At 43.7% G+C, this 22,208-nt stretch overlaps 1 protein-coding gene across 38 annotated transcripts in view; it reads right to left on the bottom strand.

Annotated features, from left to right (window-relative positions):
- ABI3BP (ABI family member 3 binding protein) overlaps nucleotides 1-22,208 on the bottom strand; it is a 137,589-nt gene that overhangs the window by 96,594 nt on the left and 18,787 nt on the right. For all 38 annotated transcript variants that reach the window (XM_088668137.1, XM_060273724.2, XM_088668152.1 and 35 more), the window contains exon 2: nucleotides 12,594-12,773. In XM_088668137.1, the coding sequence (XP_088524263.1) occupies nucleotides 12,594-12,773 (180 nt within the window). The remainder of the gene's footprint in view (nucleotides 1-12,593; nucleotides 12,774-22,208) is intronic.

Below are 22,208 nucleotides of genomic sequence, written 5' to 3'. Positions count from 1 at the left end.
CAAATTCTTAGTACATTTGATATGCTCTGGAAGAACACATGCTTTTGTGGTTAGAGGCCATAAGTTCATGTAAATGTTTCTAGTGAAAACCAGCTAACTTCATCCAAGAGTTGATCATAATAAACTGATTAAAACAATGCTTATGAGAAAAAAACTTTTTTTGTTGCAAAAATGTAAGGTTTTTTTGTTTGCTTTTTGAATATATCTATTTCCTCCATTGATAAAAGGATATTTTCGGCATTTTCAAATATTTAGTTGTGCAAATTCAAAATTATTTGGGGCTAACCAAAGCCCTCAAGGTGTAAACATTTTAATCAGACTTTTAAAAATTGAATATAAAGAATACTATGATTCTATGACTACTGAATTTTAAAAGACTTGATTTGTAAAGTTTTAAACTGGTATCTATTCATTGATTAATGTTTTAGAAAAATGCAGTCCGTGGAAAATCACAGATGTAGGCAGAGACTTAGCATGCAGATCCAGTTTGCTCTCAAGTAGGAATGAAGGTGAAAACCAATTATCTTTCTTCCTTTCTTACTGTTATGTACTGAGCTGAATCCTAGAACAATAGGATTCAGAATCAGCGGGAGCTACCCAATCCAACTCCAGGTGGAAGTGAATCCTCAACCTGATTGGCCTGCTGGAGCAGCCAATCAGGCGGCTGGCAGAAGTGAATCTGCTACCTGATTGGCCTGTAGGAGCAGCCAATCAGGCTGCAGGCAGAAGTCAATCCACAATATAATTGGCCCACAGGTGTAGCCCTGAAGTAGCCAATCACGCAAGGCCCATTGTGTAAATAATGTATATAAGCAGACGGTTTGGGGAAAAGAGCCATTCGTCTTCTCTTCTCCTCCTTGATGACTATGAGCTGAATAAAGAGCATGAAATTCACTCTTGACTCCGAGTATATTTCACTGGCGACGAGGATGGGATAGTGAAATATACTCGGAGTCAAGAGTGAATTTCATGCTCTTTATTCAGCTCATAGTCATCAAGGAGGAGAAGAGAAGACGAATGGCTCTTTTCCCCAAACCGTCTGCTTATATACATTATTTACACAATGGGCCTTGCGTGATTGGCTACTTCAGGGCTACACCTGTGGGCCAATTATATTGTGGATTGACTTCTGCCTGCAGCCTGATTGGCTGCTCCTACAGGCCAATCAGGTAGCAGATTCACTTCTGCCAGCCGCCTGATTGGCTGCTCCAGCAGGCCAATCAGGTTGAGGATTCACTTCCACCTGGAGTTGGATTGGGTAGCTCCCGCTGATTCTGAATCCTATTGTTCTAGGATTCAGCTCAGTACATAACACCCCTCCCCTCTAAGTTCCAGTCCTGCCCGGGAAGTTGCATTCGTAGTCCCCAAGGTCTGCTGGCCGCCTCCGTGTGCGTTGTGGCCTGGGGTGTTCCTTGGTCAGGGGTTCTGGTTCTGGCTCGTGTTCCGAGGCCCGCCGGGTCCCGTTCGCCCTGAAACCCCGCATAGACGAGGAATTGGACCGGCTCGTGGAGCAAGGAGTGCTGGAGCCGGTGCCCAACGCCCCCTGGGAAACTCCAATTGTCACACCCGTCAAGCCTAACGGTTCGGTCCGCATCTGTGCAGACTACAAATGCACCATAAACAAGGCTCTCACGGCCCATGCATACCCAGTGCCAGTGGTCAGCCATGTCCTCGCCACCCTGGCTGGGTCAAAAATCTTTGGCAAACTGGACTTGGCCCAAGCGTATCAACAGTTGCCTGTGGACGAAGCCACAGCAGAGGCTCAGACGATTGTGACGCACAGAGGGGCATTCAGAGTAAAGCGGCTGCAATTTGGCGTTAGCGTGGCACCAGGCATATTCCAGAATCTAATGGACTCTCTCCTTAAAGGGATTCCTGGCGTCACCCCCTTCTTCGATGATGTACTGATCGCCGGGCCCACACCAGAGGAATTTGAGGACCGCCTCCGCTCCGTCCTGCACCGTTTCCAGACGGCGGGCCTCAAGGTGAAGCGGGAAAAGTGTTTACTGGGAGTGCCGCAGGTGGACTTTCTGGGATTTAAGGTGGACGCAGAAGGGGTCCATCCAACCGGTGACAAGGTACGGGCCATTTGTGAGGCCCCAGCGCCCAAGAGCAAGCCCGAACTTCAGTCATTCTTGGGACTATTGAACTTTTACCATGCCTTCCTTCCCCATAAGGCAGCGGTAGCGGAGCCCCTACACAGACTCCTAGATAAAAGGGCCCCTTGGGTGTGGGGCCAGCGACAAAGGGCCGCATTCCAGGCAGTCAAGGACTTGCTCGTCTCGAACTCGGTCTTAGCACACTTCGACGAGAGGCTGCCAGTGGTGCTGGCATGCGACGCCTCTCCCTATGGCATCGGCGCTGTCCTGGGACACCAACTCCCGGATGGAAGAGAGGTGCCGGTGGCATACTTCTCCCAGACGCTTGCTGCAGCCGAACGAAACTACTCACAGATTGACAAGGAGGGTCTGGCAATCGTGAAGGGCGTAAAAAAATTCCATGATTTCTTGTACGGGCGGCCCTTTACCATAGTGACTGACCACAAGCCGTTGCTTGGCCTGTTTGCTCCTGAGAAGCAGACCCCCCAAGTGTTGTCTCCACGTGTCCTCAGGTGGTCAATTTTCCTTGCCGGCTACCAGTATGCACTAATCCACCGCCCTGGGAAGGCGATGGGCCACGCAGACGCCCTCAGCAGGCTACCACTACCAGAAACAGGCCCCGACCCAGCGCCTGCGCAAGAGGTTATGACCCTGGAGCGGCTTCCCGACCGACCCATTCAGGCACAAGAAGTTGCGCACCATTCCACAAAAGATAGGGTCATCTCCCGGGTCCTGGACTGGGTGTGGCGAGGATGGCCCAGCAGCAGCCCCGGCCCAGAATTCGCTGGCTACACAAACCGCAAACATGAACTGTCGGCCCACAAGGGGTGCCTGTTATGGGGAAGCAGGGTTGTTGTTCCCCAGCCCCTCCGCAAAAGGGTCCTCACAGCCCTACACGAGACACACCCAGGGGTAGTGAGGATGAAGGCCCTTGCCAGGAGTTATGTGTGGTGGCCGGGGATTGACAGAGAGATAGAGGCCTGGGTCCAACACTGCCAGACCTGCCAAGAATCCCGCCCGGATCCCCCAAGGGCCCCAGTCCAGCCCTGGGAGTCCGCCCGACATCCATGGTCACGCTTGCACGTGGACTTCGCTGGCCCCTTCCAGGGAAAAACATTCTTCATAGTGGTGGATTCCTACACCAAATGGCTGGAGGTCGCACTGGTACCATCCACTTCTACGGTGGCGGCCATCCGGGTACTACGTAAGCTGTTTGCGACCCACGGGCTCCCTGACACCCTCGTCTCGGACAATGGAACCGCATTCACGTCAGAGGAGTTCCAGACCTTCACAGCGCAGAACGCCATCCGCCACATCCGCTCAGCACCATTCCACCCTGCCACCAATGGCCAAGCGGAGCGCATGGTGCGGACCACCAAGGAAGCCTCCGCCGCATGACACAAGGGGACTGGGAATACCGCCTTGCCGCATTTCTTCTAGCACAGCACAGCACCCCAAGCACAACGACGGGCCGGAGCCCAGCTGAATTACTAATGGGCCGGCGCCTTGCAACTAGACTGGACCGACTTCACCCCGACAGAGCTCAGGATGAGGTAGTGGTGGGGAAAGGCAGGAACCCCCGGACATTTGTGGCCCAGGACCCAGTGTATGCAAAGAATTTTGGGGCAGGCCCAGCATGGGTACCCGCCACAGTCACCAAGGTGACCGGTCCCGTGTCGTACGAGGTACTAACGGAAGGGGGGCAATGTTGGCGCCGCCACTGCGACCAGCTACGGCGACGATTCCAAGGAGGAACCCGGGAGGAGAGCGGGACAGAGGGGTCCCAAGGGGACAGCAGGGCAGTGAGGCCTGTAGAGCGAGAGGGGTGGGCAGGGGAAGCAGAAGCAGTAGGCACAGAGGGGCGCCCCGAGGCTGGAAGGACACCGGAACCAGAGCTACAACCTAGTGGTTCAGTGGCGCCAGACCAGACAGCCCTGGCACAGCCAGCAGCCTCGGAACACGAGCCAGAACCAGAACCCCTGACCAAGGAACACCCCAGGCCACAACGCACACGGAGGCGGCCAGCAGACCTTGGGGACTACGAATGCAACTTCCCGGGCAGGACTGGAACTTAGAGGGGAGGGGTGTTATGTACTGAGCTGAATCCTAGAACAATAGGATTCAGAATCAGCGGGAGCTACCCAATCCAACTCCAGGTGGAAGTGAATCCTCAACCTGATTGGCCTGCTGGAGCAGCCAATCAGGCGGCTGGCAGAAGTGAATCTGCTACCTGATTGGCCTGTAGGAGCAGCCAATCAGGCTGCAGGCAGAAGTCAATCCACAATATAATTGGCCCACAGGTGTAGCCCTGAAGTAGCCAATCACGCAAGGCCCATTGTGTAAATAATGTATATAAGCAGACGGTTTGGGGAAAAGAGCCATTCGTCTTCTCTTCTCCTCCTTGATGACTATGAGCTGAATAAAGAGCATGAAATTCACTCTTGACTCCGAGTATATTTCACTTACAGAATGAGAAAGGGAGACACTTCTCATCCTACTATTCTTGGGAAGCTCAAGGCTAACCCAGTTTCCCTCCTTTACTTCTGCTGGCAGGAAGGGACCTTGCCCAGATGACCCTTGTCTTCTGTTTAGGTGCATCTATTAGGTGGCAGAAAGAAGATTGTTGCCACTGTGAGGTGCCACATTCTTCTCCCTTCCCCTCTCCTAGGTTAATAAGTGCTACCTGCTTAAACTAATTGATTATTTATCCTTTGATAACCTTAATTCATCCTTTTGTCTCCATCAGAACCATCATCATCATCATTATTATTTATTGAATTTATATACTGCCCTATTCCCACAGGTCTCAGAGTGGTTTACAGGACAAAATCAGAATGTAAAACCATTATACAAGGCTTTCATTAGTAATATAAAATTATTTATACTGGCTTCATGTTTCACAACTCAAACCTTTAATTTCTGTTCTCTGATCTGCTGCTAACATCAATTGCTGCTTTCTTCATTGTTTTCATGCTCCTTTTCATTTTCAGTATATCTTCCCCTTTACCTATGGTGGTTCTTCTCTATCTACCCTAATTTCTCATTATTCTCCTGCTCGTTCCCTTCAGTCTTGTCAGCGACTTTTGTCCCAGTCCTATAATCCACTTTGATTCTTGTGATTCACTCTTTTCTTGTGCTTCTCGGCATCTTTTAAACTCTTTCCTTTGTTACATTCACAGCACTGCAGCTCTTTGTCCTTTTGAAATGATTATTACAAGCTGCAATTCAACACTTTTCCTTGCAGATCCTTCTTGAACTATTCTAGAAGATTACAAGCTAATTTTTCTAACAACCCAGCTTCCATCCTTGTAACTAATCTTCACCATCTCTAAATTATATTACTTCATCTAGGTCTGTTGTTATTATTATTATTCTCCCCCTTCTGAGTCTTGTTTTTATTATGCTGTAAACCTTTTTGCAGGAACTCTACTATTTGCACGTTTTGTTCAGTATCTTTCCTCAGTGCACTTTATGGATATGGAACAGCAGCAGAGAGATAAGTCTCCTTGATCCTTGCCCATCCTGGCTAATAAAAGTGAGCTGGGAAGGGCTAGGCGATGGGCTCTGCGGAGTGGTGAATGCTTCCCTCTGCGAGGAAGCCTTCCCAGGCTCACTGAAAGAGGCGGTTATTAAACCGCTTCTTAAAAAACCATCTTTAGACCCGGCCAATATGGCCAACTATCGCCCAGTCTCAAATCTACTATTCTTGAGCAAGGTGATTGAGCGGGTGGTTGCTGAACAACTCCAAGCATGCCTGGAGGATGTGGACCATTTGGATCCCTTCCAATCGGGATTCAGGCCTCACCATAGGACTGAAACTGCCTTGGTCGCGCTGATCGATGATCTTCGGCGGGCTAGGAACAAAGGTGAGAGCTGTTTCCTAGTTCTGCTGGATCTCTCAGCAGCCTTTGACACCATTCACCATAACATCCTTCTGGACTGTCTAGGGGGGCTGGGAGCTGGGGGCACTGGTATACAGTGGTTCTGTTCCTTTCTCCTGGGCCATGTCCAGAAAGCGGTGTTGGGGGATGAGAGTTCAGACCCCTGGGCTCTCACGTGTGGGGTGCCTCAGGGTTCCGTCCTCTCCCCCATGCTTTTTAATATCTATATGAAGCCGCTGGGAAAGATCATCAGGGGGTTTCGGCTGGGTGTTCATCAGTATGCAGATGACACCCAGCTCTACCTCTCTTTTAAATCAGAACCAGTGAAGGCAGTGAATGTCCTGTGTGAGTGCCTGGAGGCGGTTGAAGGATGGATGGCGGCTAACAGGTTGAGGTTGAACCCTGACAAGACAGAAGTACTGTTTTTGAGGGACAGGGAGCGGGTGGGTGTGGGGGACTCCCTGGTCCTGAATGGGGTAACTGTGCCCCTAAAGGACCAGATGCGCAGCCTGGGAGTCATTTTAGATCACAGCTGTCCATGGAGGTGCAGGTTAATTCTGTGTCCAGGGCGGCTGTCTACTAGCTCTGGAAACTGCAATTAATCCGGAAACTGCAATTAATCCAGAATGCAACAGCTAGACTGGTGACTGGGAGTGGCTGTCAGGACCACATAACACCAGTCCTGAGAGATCTACATTGGCTCCCAGTACGTTTCTGAGCACAATTCAATGTGTTGGTGCTGACCTTTAAAGCCCTAAACGGCCTTGATCCTGTATACCTGAAGGAGCGTCTCCACCCTCATCTTTCAGCCCAGACACTGAAATCCAGTGCCTTCTAGCGGTTCCCTCATTGTGAAAAGTGAGGATACAGGGAACCAGACAGAGGGCCTTCTTGGTAGTGGCACCCACCCTGTGGAATGCCCTCCCATCAAATGTCAAGGAAATAAGCAGCTAAACTATTTTTAAAAGACATCTGAAGGCAGCCCTGTTTAGGGAAGTTTTTTTTAATATTTAATGCTGTATTCTTTTTAACTCAGCTAGATGGGCAGGGTATAAATAAAATAATAATAATAATAATATATTATTATTATTATTATTAATTATTAATTATTATTATTATATTATCTAAGGGCAATGCTTGCAAGCTGTTGAGGAAAAAGCATGTCAGCTAAGCTCAGGTGCTAGTTCTGTGCTAGCAGTGACTGGACATCTACTAAGGAAAGAGGTTTCCCTAGAGAAGCCTCTCCGTCTCCAACCCAGCATAAGAGAAGCTGCCAGTTTAAGAGATTATTATGCAGAGCTTCTTGCATGCAACAGCACACACACTGTTGCTCATAAGAATGGGTGGAGGCAAGCTATAAATTCATTCAGTGACCTGACCCAATTCCTCCTCTCTCTTTTTTTTGTAAGGGATAAATGTTTTGATACACAAAAATCACAATGATTATATATGCATATCAAACCATTAAGAGCTGGAAATCACACAGTTTCAACTGTGCACAGGTCATGTCTGTAAATGTTTGTGAGAACAATAACTATAAAGGCATGAAACATAGCATTCTGTAGACTTTGGTCAACTAAAGTTTCTGAGCAATTCACAATGGTTGACTTCCAACTTTGGAAGAAGCACACAATTTCTGCTTGAGTTTTGTCCAAAGCTGACATTAATCACTATCTATCCCATCTAGGAAATGTTGAGACTTGGCAGGGAACAGTGTCTGAGTATTTCACGATGTCCTCAAACTTGTTACATTCTCTTCTCTAAGACTCCTCCATACTTCCAGGATCTCTTTTGAGATGTGATGACCATTACTGGAGAAACAGGTACAGTAAGTTACTCAGCCTGCAATATTATTTAAAATCTTCTTGGAAACAAAAGCTATTGAGTTTGATGGGAAAATAACTACAAGACTGCAGTCTTAACCCCTCAGTTTGGACAGTGGCCACTCAGTATACTGAACATATAAATAACCAAAATGAAGCAAGTCATTACTATGTTTCTGAAATCATGTATACCCTAATGGATTCACACTGTATTTCTGTAAAGGGCAGAAAGATGGCACAACTACAGACTGCACTGTTGTTACATTGAAGCAAACATTGTTGTGCATGTGCACAAACACATAAACGCAAACTTCGTCTAATGGCTTTTTTGAGTGCAATGTAAAAAATGCTACAGATGCTGTCATGAAGTCTGCACATTTTGTTTTATGAGGCTTAAAGACATGTCTTAAAATTGGAGGTTATTACAATTTTTCAAGTTATTTCAGTTTTTAATAGTAGTTTTTAATACGAGTTTGGGCATCCTCTTTCTGACTGAATCATATTTGAAAGATCAACACAGCTCTTTCCTTTTAGTGTCAGTTTCAATCATGCTGCTGTCCTAAATGTAAACACAGCAGGAGACTTTAGAAGCTTTCGTGCTCTTCTAACTTCCACCTGTCAATGATACTTTCTTATGATGTTTTTGCAATGACAAATGTGTTTACTGGTGCTCAGAACTAAATTCAGTGGGAGTCACTTCCCAGAAAGTGTGTGTATAGGAAGCCCACCCCAGGAGTACAAAGAAATAAAGTTGCCCCAAATCACCAGAAGGTATTCGAAATCTCCAGACCAGCTGTTCTTCCATGTATGAAAAAAATGTCAGCTACAGCCTTACAGGCAACTATTCAAGCTATTAACATCCTTGTGGCTGTTCTAATGTGTGCCAGCAGCTGATTTTAGGATTAGCCATCTTTTATGTGTTTTCCTTATCTCAAAGAGCATCAACTGTTCAGTCCTGGCCTAGGGTAATCTGCTTTAAGCAGTCATGTTGCAATATGAGGGAAGACTTCAATAAGCCTATTTTTTAAAATAAGAAACATAAAAGGGAATATTTCTATTCAAATAAACAAGTATATTAAGTGTATATTAATTTACCTTTTTAATTTCTAATGCATCCACAGTGAACATAATTAATATGAGTAAGTCTATTATCTTCACACTCATTAAGTGTTTGGACCCTTAGCCTATTCAGTTTCTCTTTTTATTATATATGCAAGGAAAAGTCCTTAGTAATGGATTGAAGTCTTTCTCCACATCACACGTTAGCAGTGTTTTTTAACAGGTATAATTGTGATCTCATAGAATCATGGAGTTGGAAGTGACTCTGAGGATCATCTAGTCCAAACTCCTCCCACCGCTCAATGCAGGAATATGCAGGATCAAGCCTGCAACCTTGGTGTTATCGGCACCATGCCCTAACCAACTGAGCTATCCAGCTGATTTAAAACACAATTCCAAAACAAAACACAGTGTATCACCAGATTATATCAGAGTATATCACTTAATCTTAGTGAAGCATGGCCACACAAACTCTATAACTGAAGCAGAACAAAGCACTTTGTGAAGGTCATCAACGTGCTTTGTTGTGTCTGGCTAGGTTAGGGAGTATACAGCTTTTCATTCCAAACTCTTGGTGTAATTTTATTTTTCATCTCTTGTTTTGAGTTTTCACTGTTCCATTAATTTGTTTTAACAGCAATAGTTTTAAGCAAATGTGAGTCTGCTGCTGAACTCTATATTTAATTTCTGTAATTCCTAGTAGAGAAAACAATTGACATGTTCTGTTAAAGCCAACTGGATAGACCATAAGGACTATGGAAAATGCAAGCCAACACTGTCAGGTGTTCTTAAATCCATTGAACAAAATGGTGTTGAGTACACCTTTGGCTCCAGTAGCATAGCTCTCCAATGGAGCACAATGGCATTAACACTTTTATCTACAGAGAGATTATAGTTCCTGAAAAGTTATATCTTAATCAGTTTAGACTATAAACCTACACATTCTTAGTTGGAAATACAAGTGCCACTGAATTCAATGGGACTTACTTCTGAGTAGACAATAATAGCATTGCACTGCAATAGTATAGCTAAAAGTGATCAAGAGTCAAATGACAACTTTAAAAAGAGTAGCAAATCCACTCTTATTTCAGGAGGCATTTTAAGTACATATTTCTGTCTTTATGGTCAATTTTAATCATGTTCCTGATAGGCAGGAATACAATTCTCTTCTTGAGACGAGGACTGATAAGAGCAAACAGAGTTTCCTTAGCTTGTTTACTCTTCTTGCATCTAATGTGCAAACTAAATAACAGCAATGAATTTTGTAATTGGCCATGCAGAAGTGTGACAGTATGGTCAAATAATCTTTTTTCCCATTAAAGGCTTGTTTTCCTCACAGAGGGTGTGATCAGTTTTGCTCAGCTGTACCTGTTTCTATGGACACAAAGCAGCATATCCAAATGAACTGAAGCTTTAAGCCAGAAACAGATTTGCTTTTTGGAAGCCATGTGTTAACTAAAATAAACTTTAGGAGCTTCCAAATTATTTTGGCCCAGCTTACAACCATTTTAATATCCTCATTAAGTCAGTACTTTATTTTACTATCCTGTTTTCTTGTTGTCTTACATTCCTGAATTTATGTTCTCCCCCCCCCCCCGAATTATCTTGATGCATGTCCTTGTTCTTCCTGGGGTTATTCTAGAATAATGATGTCACAGACTTTCCTGCCACAGGGTTACTTTACATATGTATGAATGAGTGAACTGGCTTCCCAAAATCTAAGTGCAACAAAATAAATATTTGTATGTTCTTCACTAGGGAAGGATAGATCAGCCTATTTCTGGACCGCGGCAGTTCTGCATGTGGTCATTCAAACATCTGTTCCATCCCCACCAAAATTTGCATTTCAATACCTATTTTATCTCAATATATGCATTTCTAAGTTACCTTAAAAATACACATTTTGATATATTTCTTAGGCTGAGAACTGTATTGCCAGATTCAAAGATGTGCAAAATCCAAATGATAATTATATTCAAACTAGCCTCTGCCCCCCTTTCACACATTGCATAGATTATCTTCATGCAACAGAAATGCCATGTGTGAACTAGTTCTAGCAGGCACCACAACAAAATAACCAGAACAAGAGCTGCCTCAAGCAGCTCCACTTTCATCTAGAAGCAGAGATCATGCCTTTGTTAAAGACATCTCTAATGAATAAATTAACTATTTACAGCACCTTAGGTAAGAGCATCTAGAATTGAAAGTCAAGTTGATGTTAGTAGACAAAATTCCAAATTAGTGGTAAAGTAGTACCAAGTAGGATTAACAACTCTATTTGGGCGATCAGCCCATACGATTAACATTATGTGAGGCAGAAGAACAAGGCCATGCTCACCTGGTTCCCATGGTTACAGCCTGCCCACACCCCTCCTCAATACTAATCACATATTTGGAAGAATATTTGCAGCAGGGCAATGTGCCAACATGCACAGTTCCTGTGAGTTGCAACTACAGAGGGAGGGAGAATTTTATTTGCTCACAGGCTTAAGTGAGCTGAGCTAATTCACATCTCCCAAAACTAATACATGGAGCAGACTAGAATGATTCTTCATAATATTCAATTCTCCAAAATTTGGTCAAGAAATGTACCAAAATGCATACAAATGTGCATTTGAGGATAACATGCAGTTAGAAGTACATACAGTGGGATAAAAGAAAAACAACCTATTTTGCAATAAAATATGTATATAAGTATGGCATTAGTGAGGGACTTGCATTGGGGGTGAGCACAGGGCAAATGTGCATGGCCCCATTCTCCTAATTCACATAGTGTTAATTGTAGAAGAAGAGTTTGCATTTGATATCCCGCTTTATCACTACCAGAAGGAGTCTCAAAGCGGCTAACATTCTCCTTTCCCTTCATCCCCCACAACAAACACTCTGTGAGGTGAGTGGGGCTGAGAGACTTCAGAGAAGTGTGACTAGCCCAAGGTCACCCAGCAGCTGCATGTGGAGGAGCCGGGGCGCAAACCTGGTTCACCAGATTACGAGTCTACCGCTCTTAACCACTACACCACACTGGCTCTCAGTGTGCCCCAAATAAGGTTATACTCTGCCTTTCTCCCAAATATTGGCTATTGTCATCACTGCCCACTGATTTGAGTCTCAGCAACAACAAGCAATGGCACTTCTAACTACATCAATCTCTTTGGCACGATAGGCTAGGAGATGTGGACTACAGCTCCTGGCAACCCCAGCCAGCAAGGCCAATGGTGATAGGAGTTGTAGTTCAACAAAATTTGGAGGGCGATTTTTCATTCCACATTAGAATTAATATTGAAATAACAGATCCGTGAACAGCAAAACAAAGAATATGCAAGCTGACTTAATAGTAATGAATGATGATCTAAAAGCTTAGATTCACTTCTTAAGGATTACGGTGTTAAGACCCACAGCTTTAGCTACAAATCAACAAGTAACTGGCTAACATGCAGTGCTTATATTAAAGATCTGTTTGGATGGCCTGTTCAACATTTCAATTGCATTTGTGTCAAATTAGCCTCTTTCATTTACATATTCAGTGCCTCTGGAAAATGTCAGTAACTGAAAATTGCAAAGAAGGGAACAAAATAACAAACAATTCAGAAAATACAGAAGTGTTTGCCACTGTTGAAATTCGATATTTCCTTTGGTTTTAAGCCTCGGGTATCCCCACCCAGACCACAAGTAAATGCAATTTCAGATGCCACAACCATCTCTCCAAGATTCAGATCTAGGCATTGGCTTACCAACTTCAGTTATGTAAGATTTCCCGTCTGATGGCAGAGGAATATACTGGTTAGAGAAGAAGCTGCTGCCGTACCCCAAGATGAAGCCTTCCAGTTTGGTGCTTGGACTGGGTCGAATGTATCTCATGCACACTGCATCACTGGTTGCATTGATCTGAACTTTCAGGCTTTGTCTCTTAACTGAGGTTGGGGGAGAGAAAGCAGAAAAATATGGGATGTCACCAACTCAAGCAGAACAAACTTTTCAGCATACACATAGGACATGCTTTCAACAGCATAAATACAAGCAGGTGTGGTAGCCAGTGCTGTCTCAACAGATGCTTCAGAGTGGCATCATGTAGCAACAGATGTGGCACAGCTGAGAGTACCACATGCCCCACAGGTGCACCTGGTTTGTGCTAGAAATCAGGCTTTTAGTCTTGCAGCTACAGCTTTCTGGAATCAATGGTCAGCTGAAATTAGAAAGGCACCCTGTATCATAGTGTTTAGATGCCTACTGTTTTAGTCAAGACGGCTTTCTCTGAGGTGTGACATCCCCCGTCATTTATAAAATATTAATTGTTCATCTACAGGGATGGTGCCTTTAGAGCAGGCACCCCCAAACTGTGGCCCTCCAGATGTTCTGGCCCACAACTCCCATGATCCCTAGCTAACAGGACCAGTGGTCAGGGAAGATGGGAATTGTAGTCCAAAACATCTGGAGGGCCGAAGTTTGGGGATGCCTGCTTTAGAGTCTGCAAGAATAGTCTTAATTGTTTCTAGAATTTGTAGTTTTTTGTATTTTATCTTATTTGTATTATGTCTTACATTGCTTTGTTGCTGTGAAGGGATAATACATTTGTAAAGCAAGCAAACATTTGCAAAGTGGCAGCTGCAATCACATGAAAGCCAGTCTACTCAGGAAGCCGTTTGCAGTAATTTCCCAGAAGTCTTCAGTGATTTCACTGTAGCACCACAGCCGTTTACAATAATCTTGTTATGGTGCCACAGTCATGTGTTCTGAGAAAGGATAGAGTGGGTCCCATTAAGAACATAAGAAGAGCCTGCTGGATCATGCCAATGGCCCATGTCATCCAGTATCCTGTTCTCAAAGTGGCCAACCAGATGCCTGTGGGAAACCCATAAGCAGGGCCCAAGCACACCAGCACTCTCCTCTCCTGCAGTTTCCAGCAACTGGTATTCAGAAACATACAATAGTCACCATACCAGTAGCTAGTAGCATACCACTAGTAGCCATTCCTGTAATGTTCATATGACAGATATTGCAAATGACAGAATATTACTTCTCTTCAAAAATTATTTAAGAAATGCCCAATTCTGTTTGTCCTCTATGTTAAGTCCACTGAGTGTGAACAGTTGAGAAATTAAAAAGAGCACTAGGTCATTGCGTGGACAGGCAGAGACCCCCCAACCCCAGGCAATTCCTGAGTGGAATAATGGCTCAAGACAACGTGCTATGGGATTAAAATTGGCCACAACTTTATTAAGTTTCAGGTGTAGGGAGACCTTGGCTCAGGCGTTGGGCGTTTATCCTTCCCAGTCCCCAGCCGGGGATCTGGCAGACATCAGGGCTATGCAGAATGTGTGGTGATTGCGCTGGCTCTGGGGAACATATGTTCAAGCAGAGAGCCTGCCCCCCATTTCACTGCCGTCACAGGGGAGAGCAATGACAACCTTTCAGCGTATGGCCAATGCCTCCCCTCAAGACCCTTTCAACGGGGAACCCTGGGATCACCGCTGCAAGGGAGGGCATGGGTCACCGCTTTATGCCCCCCCCCCCATTTAGGGAAGATAGACTAAAGGATTCTGCCCAAGGCCTGAAACTGCCAAAGTTGTGACATTTTGCTACAAGGAAGGCAAAACCTGCCAATGCAGGAAAATCCCTTTCCAGCCCTTCAACAGCGACCCTGACGTAGCAGCACCTGCATACCTGTGGAGAAGAGGTTAACCTGCAAAAGAAGGCTTCACTGAGGGAGGGCAGGGTGGAAGAAGCTCTGGAGCCAACTGACGATTTGCAGGTAAGATTTTTTGTGGGGGCAGGGCAGTCCTTCCTCCTACCTGGCCGATCCCCTGACAACGCCTCCCCAGGTGGGATTGGATGATTGGCTGAGGTAGGCGGAGACCTCCAGGTATCCAGCCTGTGGAGGGAGAAGCCAGCCTGTACTACCTGGAGCTGCACGGGATCCAGGGGAGCACTCATTCTGTTGTGTTTGTCAACTGTAGTTAAGTGCTAGCCATAGCCTGATCTTGATAGTTTATAAACTTTGCCACTTTTCTCTTTGAGTTCTTTGCTATATATCCACTTATTAGTCATATTTCCCACCATTTGGGTGCTTGAAGTGATGTACAGTCAATAAAAACAAACCCAATGAAATTGTATATTTAACAAAATGCAAAGTATAGTAGAACAATACTGTTTGGGTTTCAAACAGTGTTGGTATGCTATATTTTCACTACTGCAACAGAGGCTTTGTGGCATCAAAACTGGACTGATAAACAACCACAATAGCATTACAGTGACCAGATTCCTCATCCTGACACATTACCCTGTCCAGAGCCAATGTTGTAATTCTCAGTAACATTACCCCATCTTGGCTAGTGCTTACATAAACAGTCACGCTAATTAAAATATGCTATCATATACACCCTACAAATCATTGGAGTCTGCTTGCTATTACCAAAATGACAGGTAGTCACAGTTACTCATCTAGAAAATGCTTTTGTCATAAAACAGGTATAATTCAATCTATGTCAAAATGTCACTGTGCTGGCCAACAGCACTATAGTCATCACGCTGAAATCCTTAAGTGCCAAGTCCAAGCCAGTGTTCTCTCACTGTTCAACACAACTCTTCATTATGCATTTTCTTTGACATGTGTAGCATACACATTATAAATGTGCACCTTCATTTTAAGGCGCAAACAGATTTTTTATCTGGAATCAAATAAAAGGGATACCAGACTTAAACATGTTATGTAGTCCTTTAGTTTTCTGAAAGTGGTTTTTACATCATGTGAAAGCTCACATATAACACAGATATTAACTGTTAGGAAATGGGGAAATGGAATAAGCTATGGGGTGAACGCAGCCAGAATGAAGTGCTGCATTGAAGTGGCAGGATTCTGCAATGCAGCACTTCATATTACACAGGAGGGGTTAAATTTTGACTACAGTGGTACCTCGGTTTACAAACACAATTGGTTCTGGAAGTTGGTACTTAACCTGAAGCGTACTTAACCTGAAGCAAACTTTCCCATTGAAAGTAATGGAAAGTGGATTAATCCGTTCCAGACGGGTCCGCGGAGTACTTAAACTGAAAATACTCAAACAGAGGCGTACTTAAACCGAGGTATGACTGTACTAACAAAAGTAAAAATTCCCTACATGTAGTAAAGTAAATAATACATCTGAGAGAGAGGTTTGGTGTAACTCTCTTCACGATATGCTAAATTTATTATAAAGCAGGGAGAATTTTTTTTAACATAGGAGAATCATTCAAAAACATAACAGCTGCACACCTGCAATCTGAAGAGCTAGAGCAGAAAATTCCTTAGGGAACAAGGACAAATCAGAGAACATCTGGGTCAGGGCCAGGAGTGTTATCCAGCATTCTGTTTCCACATCTGGCCAGTCAGAAGTTCCCAGGAAGCTCCCAAGAAGAGCACAAGTGTTGATGCTGACCTTTAAAGCCCTAAACGGCCTCAGCCCAGTATACCTGAAGGAGCATCTCCACCCCCATCGTTCTGCCCGGACACTGAGGTCCAGCGCCGAGGGCCTTCTGGCGGTTCCCTCGTTGCGAGAAGCCAAGTTACAGGGAACCAGGCAGAGGTCTTCATCTGACTGGAAAGTCAGAAGCCAGGAAGTTTTGCAGTAGGAGGAAAAAGCCACTGGTGAACACCGTCCTTGGCTGGTGGACTATTTCCTGCCTTTTAATAGTCCCCCAGGCAAAGGACGGTGTTCACCAGCAAAACTTCCTGGCTTCTGACTTTCCAGTCGGACAGCTCCCAGTTTAGCTCTCCTTTTGCTCATTGGTCATTCTCTCCCCCCATTTCTTTCTTCTCTCACAGCTTCACATAGTCTCCCTTTAAAGCTCCATCCACTGTAGTTGTGTCACAGTATACCCTGCCCTGGTGTTAGTTTTGATGAAGCGAGAGTTATAAATATTTTGAATAAGTAAATTGATAAAGGTACCAATTGGAATAACCTGCTTTACCTTGCAAAAGGGCTAAAAACATTTATAGACAGGTAGCAATCACTTTAGGTCTTATAGCCTGCCTACTTTTAAAAGGTGATAATTTTACTGTATTACGATTTTATTGGCACCTACTCCCCCTTTCAGTCACACAGAGTCAATAGAAAGCTTTTTAAAGATACTGTATAAGGCATTTGGTTCCACTTCTGGCATGTCCCCAAATATTGGGTCTTAAATTATGTCAGATTCCTTGCTTTCCTCAGATTTCTGCTTTTGAACTTTACAGTTATGTCAAGATGAAGAACTGTTTGACCTAGAGAGAAATAACTAATTCATACTAGCTGGTTCGTGTTTATTTATTTTTTAAAAAAATACTCCAGTGGACAAATCTGGTACAGGTCTAAGTCATTAGACCTGTACTAAGTCAAGGAGTGTGGTGGAGTCTCCTTCTTTGGAGGTCTTTAAGCAGAGGCTTGACAGGCATATGTCAAGAATGCTTTGATGGTGTTTTCTGCTCGGCAGGGGGTTGGACTGGATGGCCCTAGTGGTCTCTTCCAACTCTACGATTCTATGATTCTATGATTACTGTACTTTACTACTCTAAATCTGTTGAACATTGTGTTGAAGCAGGACTTCTGCTAAAGAATAATTTTCGTTCTTTAGAGGCTGGTCACTTATTTTATATTGCTGAAAAGAGGAAAATGCATCACCCAAAAAAGGGCACTGATTGCCTGATGTCGATGTATTTATGCAAACTAAGAAACAATGACAATTTAAATATAAATTCAAAACCATAGTGTGGAAGACTGTAACCAGGTGATCTGCATGTACAACTTCCAATTCAGTTCACATTTAAAAATGAACTCACCTAATTTGCACCAATAAAACAGCAGTCTAACAACCCATAAAAAGCATATAAAAACCAAATAAAACAATTTGAGAGGATCCAAACATGCAAAACAGGGTCAAATCTTATGGGTCAGGGTAAGCCTGGGCCAAAAGATAAGCCTTCCCAAGGCATCTGAAGCCACTGAGAGTTCATGAATGATAGAGAAGGGCATTCTACAGTAGAGGAGCAACAGCAGAAAATGTCTGTTTGGGGTCACTGCCCTATTCTGTAGGGTGTGGTTTCATGGGCAGAATTGTCCCAATGCATGAATCACAATGGCTAAGCTATCCTTGTCAAGGAAAGGGTATAGTTGGCATGTCATTCTAAGCTGATAACAGGTGTTCATTGTGACAGATGTCACCAGAGCCCCCGGTGACAGAGATTGATCTAGGAGCACCCCCAAACCACACAACTTACGTTTCAAGGGGTGTGCAACCCTACCCAGAACTAGTGAATTCCCCAACCCCTGGATCTGGGAAGTGCTTGCCTGCAGAATCTCAGTCTCAGCAGGATTCATTCTGTTTGCTGCCCCTTGTCCAGCCTACCATCAGGAGGACCAAGGTAATTTATAGTAATAAAATATTATTATTAATACCTTTATGAATTAATAATAATATACTGTAAGCTGTTTTGCTCTTTAAGTTGAAGTTCCAATTAACTCAATCCAGACTATGTGCTCAGCTTTATATTATCCTAGGAGCCTGCCTGCATTTCCTTTGCACCAGAATGTGAAATCAAGTAGTGGGTCACCCGCTGGAAAAAAATATGGCCAAGACACGTTTCTTCAGAAACATGCAAAGTTCAATCCACATCTTATTGAGGTCAATGGCAAAACTCCCACTCATTTTAATGGGGCTGGCCTGCACTCACTGAAAAGAAATTATTGGGAAATTTTGTCCAGCTGTGACTACCTCGTCAGCGAAGAGCCAGATGAACAAAAGGGACATCTGCACTTTGTATATCACTTTCAGTCCATCTGTACAATTCCCATGATCATAGCTGAAATTAGCATGTTAAAGTTCATGTTGTATTTAAGATTTGGGGGCTTTCCGCATTTTTCCTCTTCTGCCTTTTCTCCGAAGATCCCTATTGTACAGCCGAGTATGAAAGAAATTAACACCACACACCAAACTAGTAAATGATGCTATCTGTTTAACAGACTGAACAAAGTGAGGCGGGTTTAACTCCACAGTTTGGCTTTCTCTGTTAGTTTGTAATCTCCTTTAAAAACAGAGCTGTTACAATGAAATCTCACAAGTGTATCCAGGACACAATCCTACATTTCAAGTAAAACCCAAAAACTAAAAACCCTGAACTTACCAAATAGGAGATAAAGGGTCTAGATATCTCTACTGAACACTGAGATATCAGACTCTGTTGTGTGAGGTTCAAAAATGGACTATTTCAACCACCTGGTTTTTTGGAGAGATGGCAGAGCATCTGATTCAGAACTGAGGAGAAGATGAACCTAGCTTTTGCTCTGGTTTTGAGACAGAAACTACTCTGGTGGACAATCCATGTTGGAGGAAGCGCAACCTTGTTGCGTTCTAATGACCTCTCAGTGACTTTTCAAACCATTAACTGTGGTTTATTTCTGGATGACACTTGGAGGTGTTATGGTGACTGGTTCTTTCTGGAGGGATAAGCCTAGAAAGAAGTGCTGCAGGACCTCAGTTCCACCTCATAGCCTCTATGCTTTTTTAACATTTTCATGAGCCAGCTCAAAGTCAACTTGAGATTCTTCTGGAATGTAGAGTTCATTCTCTCTTTCCCATCAGCTCATCCCAGAGAGGCAGTGGAAATTCCAAGCAGGTGTTTGGAGACAGTTTTGGGATGGATGAAGGCAAACAAATGGAATCATAATCCTGGTAACACAGTACAGAATTAGTAGTGCTCTTCAGATATTATAGCCATGCAGTGGGGTGGTGGTGTCACCAGTTGTAGCTCTGGCCTCAGTTTCACATGCTCCTATCACATCCAGACTGAAATATTGTAATCTATTCTACACAAGGTTGTCTTTAATGATGGTTAAGGAATGTCAAGTGCTACAGATTGCACTTGCTATGTTTATGCTATTTGAAGGGTGGCTTGGTCCAAGTCTGTTTTAGAGATAAAGAATCCTAAGGACAGAGAGAAGTAGATTTGCTGTTGCTTATCTGCAGGTAGCATCTGAAGAGCAGATTGACCAGGCATACAGGTCACATTCCCTGGTATTGTTCTTCTATCATGATTATTTCTAGATTTGCATCTGTGCATATGCATTAGAATATGTGCATTTTATGCAAATCTGTCCTTTTTCTGGTGATGTTTTCCTCTTTTTTTAAATATTAAATTGGCCACCCTACCACTTGCAATATGCCTATTTATTTCCATTCCCATTTTAAAGTGTTGGTCTTAAGCCCTAGGCAGTTTGACAGCAGGTTATCTGAAGGATTCCCATGTACATACGAGTTAGCCTAGGTCTTAAATCCAACCTCCTGGGCTTTGTTCTCCAGCACAACAGTAAGGTCCATTATGTGGGTAGCTTCTAGAGCCTTTTTGATGGTGCTCCCACATGTAAGGATTTCTTACCCTAGAAAGGAATGCATGGCCCATTCTGCATTGGCCTTTAAATAAACTCTGACCAGGCTTTTATTTCTGTCTTTGTTCTGAAAGAAAGAAGTGTGGCATGCTGGGTTTTTTAATTGCTGTTGTTATTAGAGTTTAGATTTTGATGGAGTTGTTGAACATTTCATTGTTTTATGCTGCTTTAATTTTGTGAGCCACCTTAGGACCATTATGCCTTGAAAGGCAGGCTCAAAATCCATTAGTAAATAAAATATTTATAGTCTGCATACAATTCCCTATTTGACATTTTTGGCCCTTGTATTTAAATAGATATTAACAACTGCAGAAGACTTATTTGCTATAATTAGAACATACCTCATCACTGAAACATGGATGGCAAATAGTTATCTAATTATGGATACTAAAAGCCTGAATTGTGCCATTTTTTCTTCGTTTTATATGTAACTGAAAACATAAGGCATTTTATAAATCTGGATTCAATTTAATGCACTACAGTAAATTTCAGTTACTTACTTGAAACCTCAGTATAGGGTAGTTACAGTAATTAAGCTAGCACCGGCAGTTTTCTGAATATTAGGATGAGAACGCAGGACCCAACTGAACAACTCTATTCTTGCAACCAATCAAATGCTGGGAAAAGACAGAGGTTGTTGGCTCCATTCATCTATACCCTGAAATTGGATCATTATTATCTGGACACAATTAAATGGATAAAGGAAGGCACAATCTTTAGCAGAAGGCTAGTCTTCCGGCTAATTATTTCCATGTTTTCTACATGGCAGGTAACTTTATATTACTAGCACTGTTAGAATTTATTTAAGGATTGTTTACCTAGGTGATGGATAAACTGATCCTGTTCCAACTTGGAATCTAGCAACCAAGCTGCAATCCTAATGTTATAAACTGATGCAAGAGCTCTCTTCTCTTAAAATCTTTCAAAACATATCTGCATTTTTGCAGATACACATCACCAAAGTGCATACTGGGAATGTGTGTGTGGCATTATTTTCTACCTCCCACACCAATCCTTCTCTGATCGGATATTATTCTATGTGCTTTGTTTACAATGGTAAGCATATATGCACACAGAGCCACAAGCAGAGACAACAGCTGTGGAACAAGTCCAGCAAACAGAAGCCACAGTACCTGTGCCTCCTTGTTGCTGGAGGACTCCTCTTGTTGCAACAGTCAAAGAGGAAACTGTTCCTGCCATTTGCCATTTCCAGCTTTTTAATTATAGTAGTATTATAGGCTAGTATATTTTTAATGATATAGGGTGATGTCTTTGCAATTGTTTTTCTACAATAAGCTCTAAAGAACAGGAAGCACGCTACGTATAGTCACTCAATAGGTTTTGGGACCAAAGTACCACTCTCTTTCTGCTTGACTTCAGTATGAGCAACGGGGGTGTGGGGAGAGATGCCTCTATGGCAATGATGGCTGATTTAGTTCATTGGCTGCTGCATGTAGCCCATGTCTTTTCGTGGTGGTTCTTCAACCTAGGGTCCTCCAGATGTTTGGGACTGCCACTTCCCCAACTTGTCCCGCTCCCTGTAACAGTAATCCATCAGGGCAACCAAAGCCAGCAGTTGAACCTCACTTCGGAACTAGCTGCCTCCAGGGCACCAAGCTAGTGAGTGCAGAATGGACCTCTTGACACACACAATTTGGACCTCCAGCACCTCACCACAACTACCTGCCTCCCTCCTACCCTCTGCCACCTGCGGAAGTTGCCTGAAGGCCAGCTCTGCTTATGAGTTTGAGTATACCACAATCTCAGGTACAAGATGTTGCCAGTTTTGCCTGCATTAAAGAGCAGCCAGGGTTTAAGAAAGTGGGCAAAGGAACCTGACAGTTAGTGTCTCTGGTAGGACAATTCACAACGCCTTATTCACAGCAGTTTTGCTCTTTTACAAATAGAGATCAGATGTAAAAAAAAATAGTTCAAATTAAGCAGATTTATTTT

The sequence above is a fragment of the Zootoca vivipara genome, chromosome 4 (assembly GCF_965207765.1).
Source record: "Zootoca vivipara chromosome 4, rZooViv2.hap1.1, whole genome shotgun sequence".
Lineage (NCBI taxonomy): Eukaryota > Metazoa > Chordata > Lepidosauria > Squamata > Lacertidae > Zootoca > Zootoca vivipara.
Note: the sequence above shows the minus strand (reverse complement) of the source record. Positions and strands in the feature narration are given on the sequence as shown.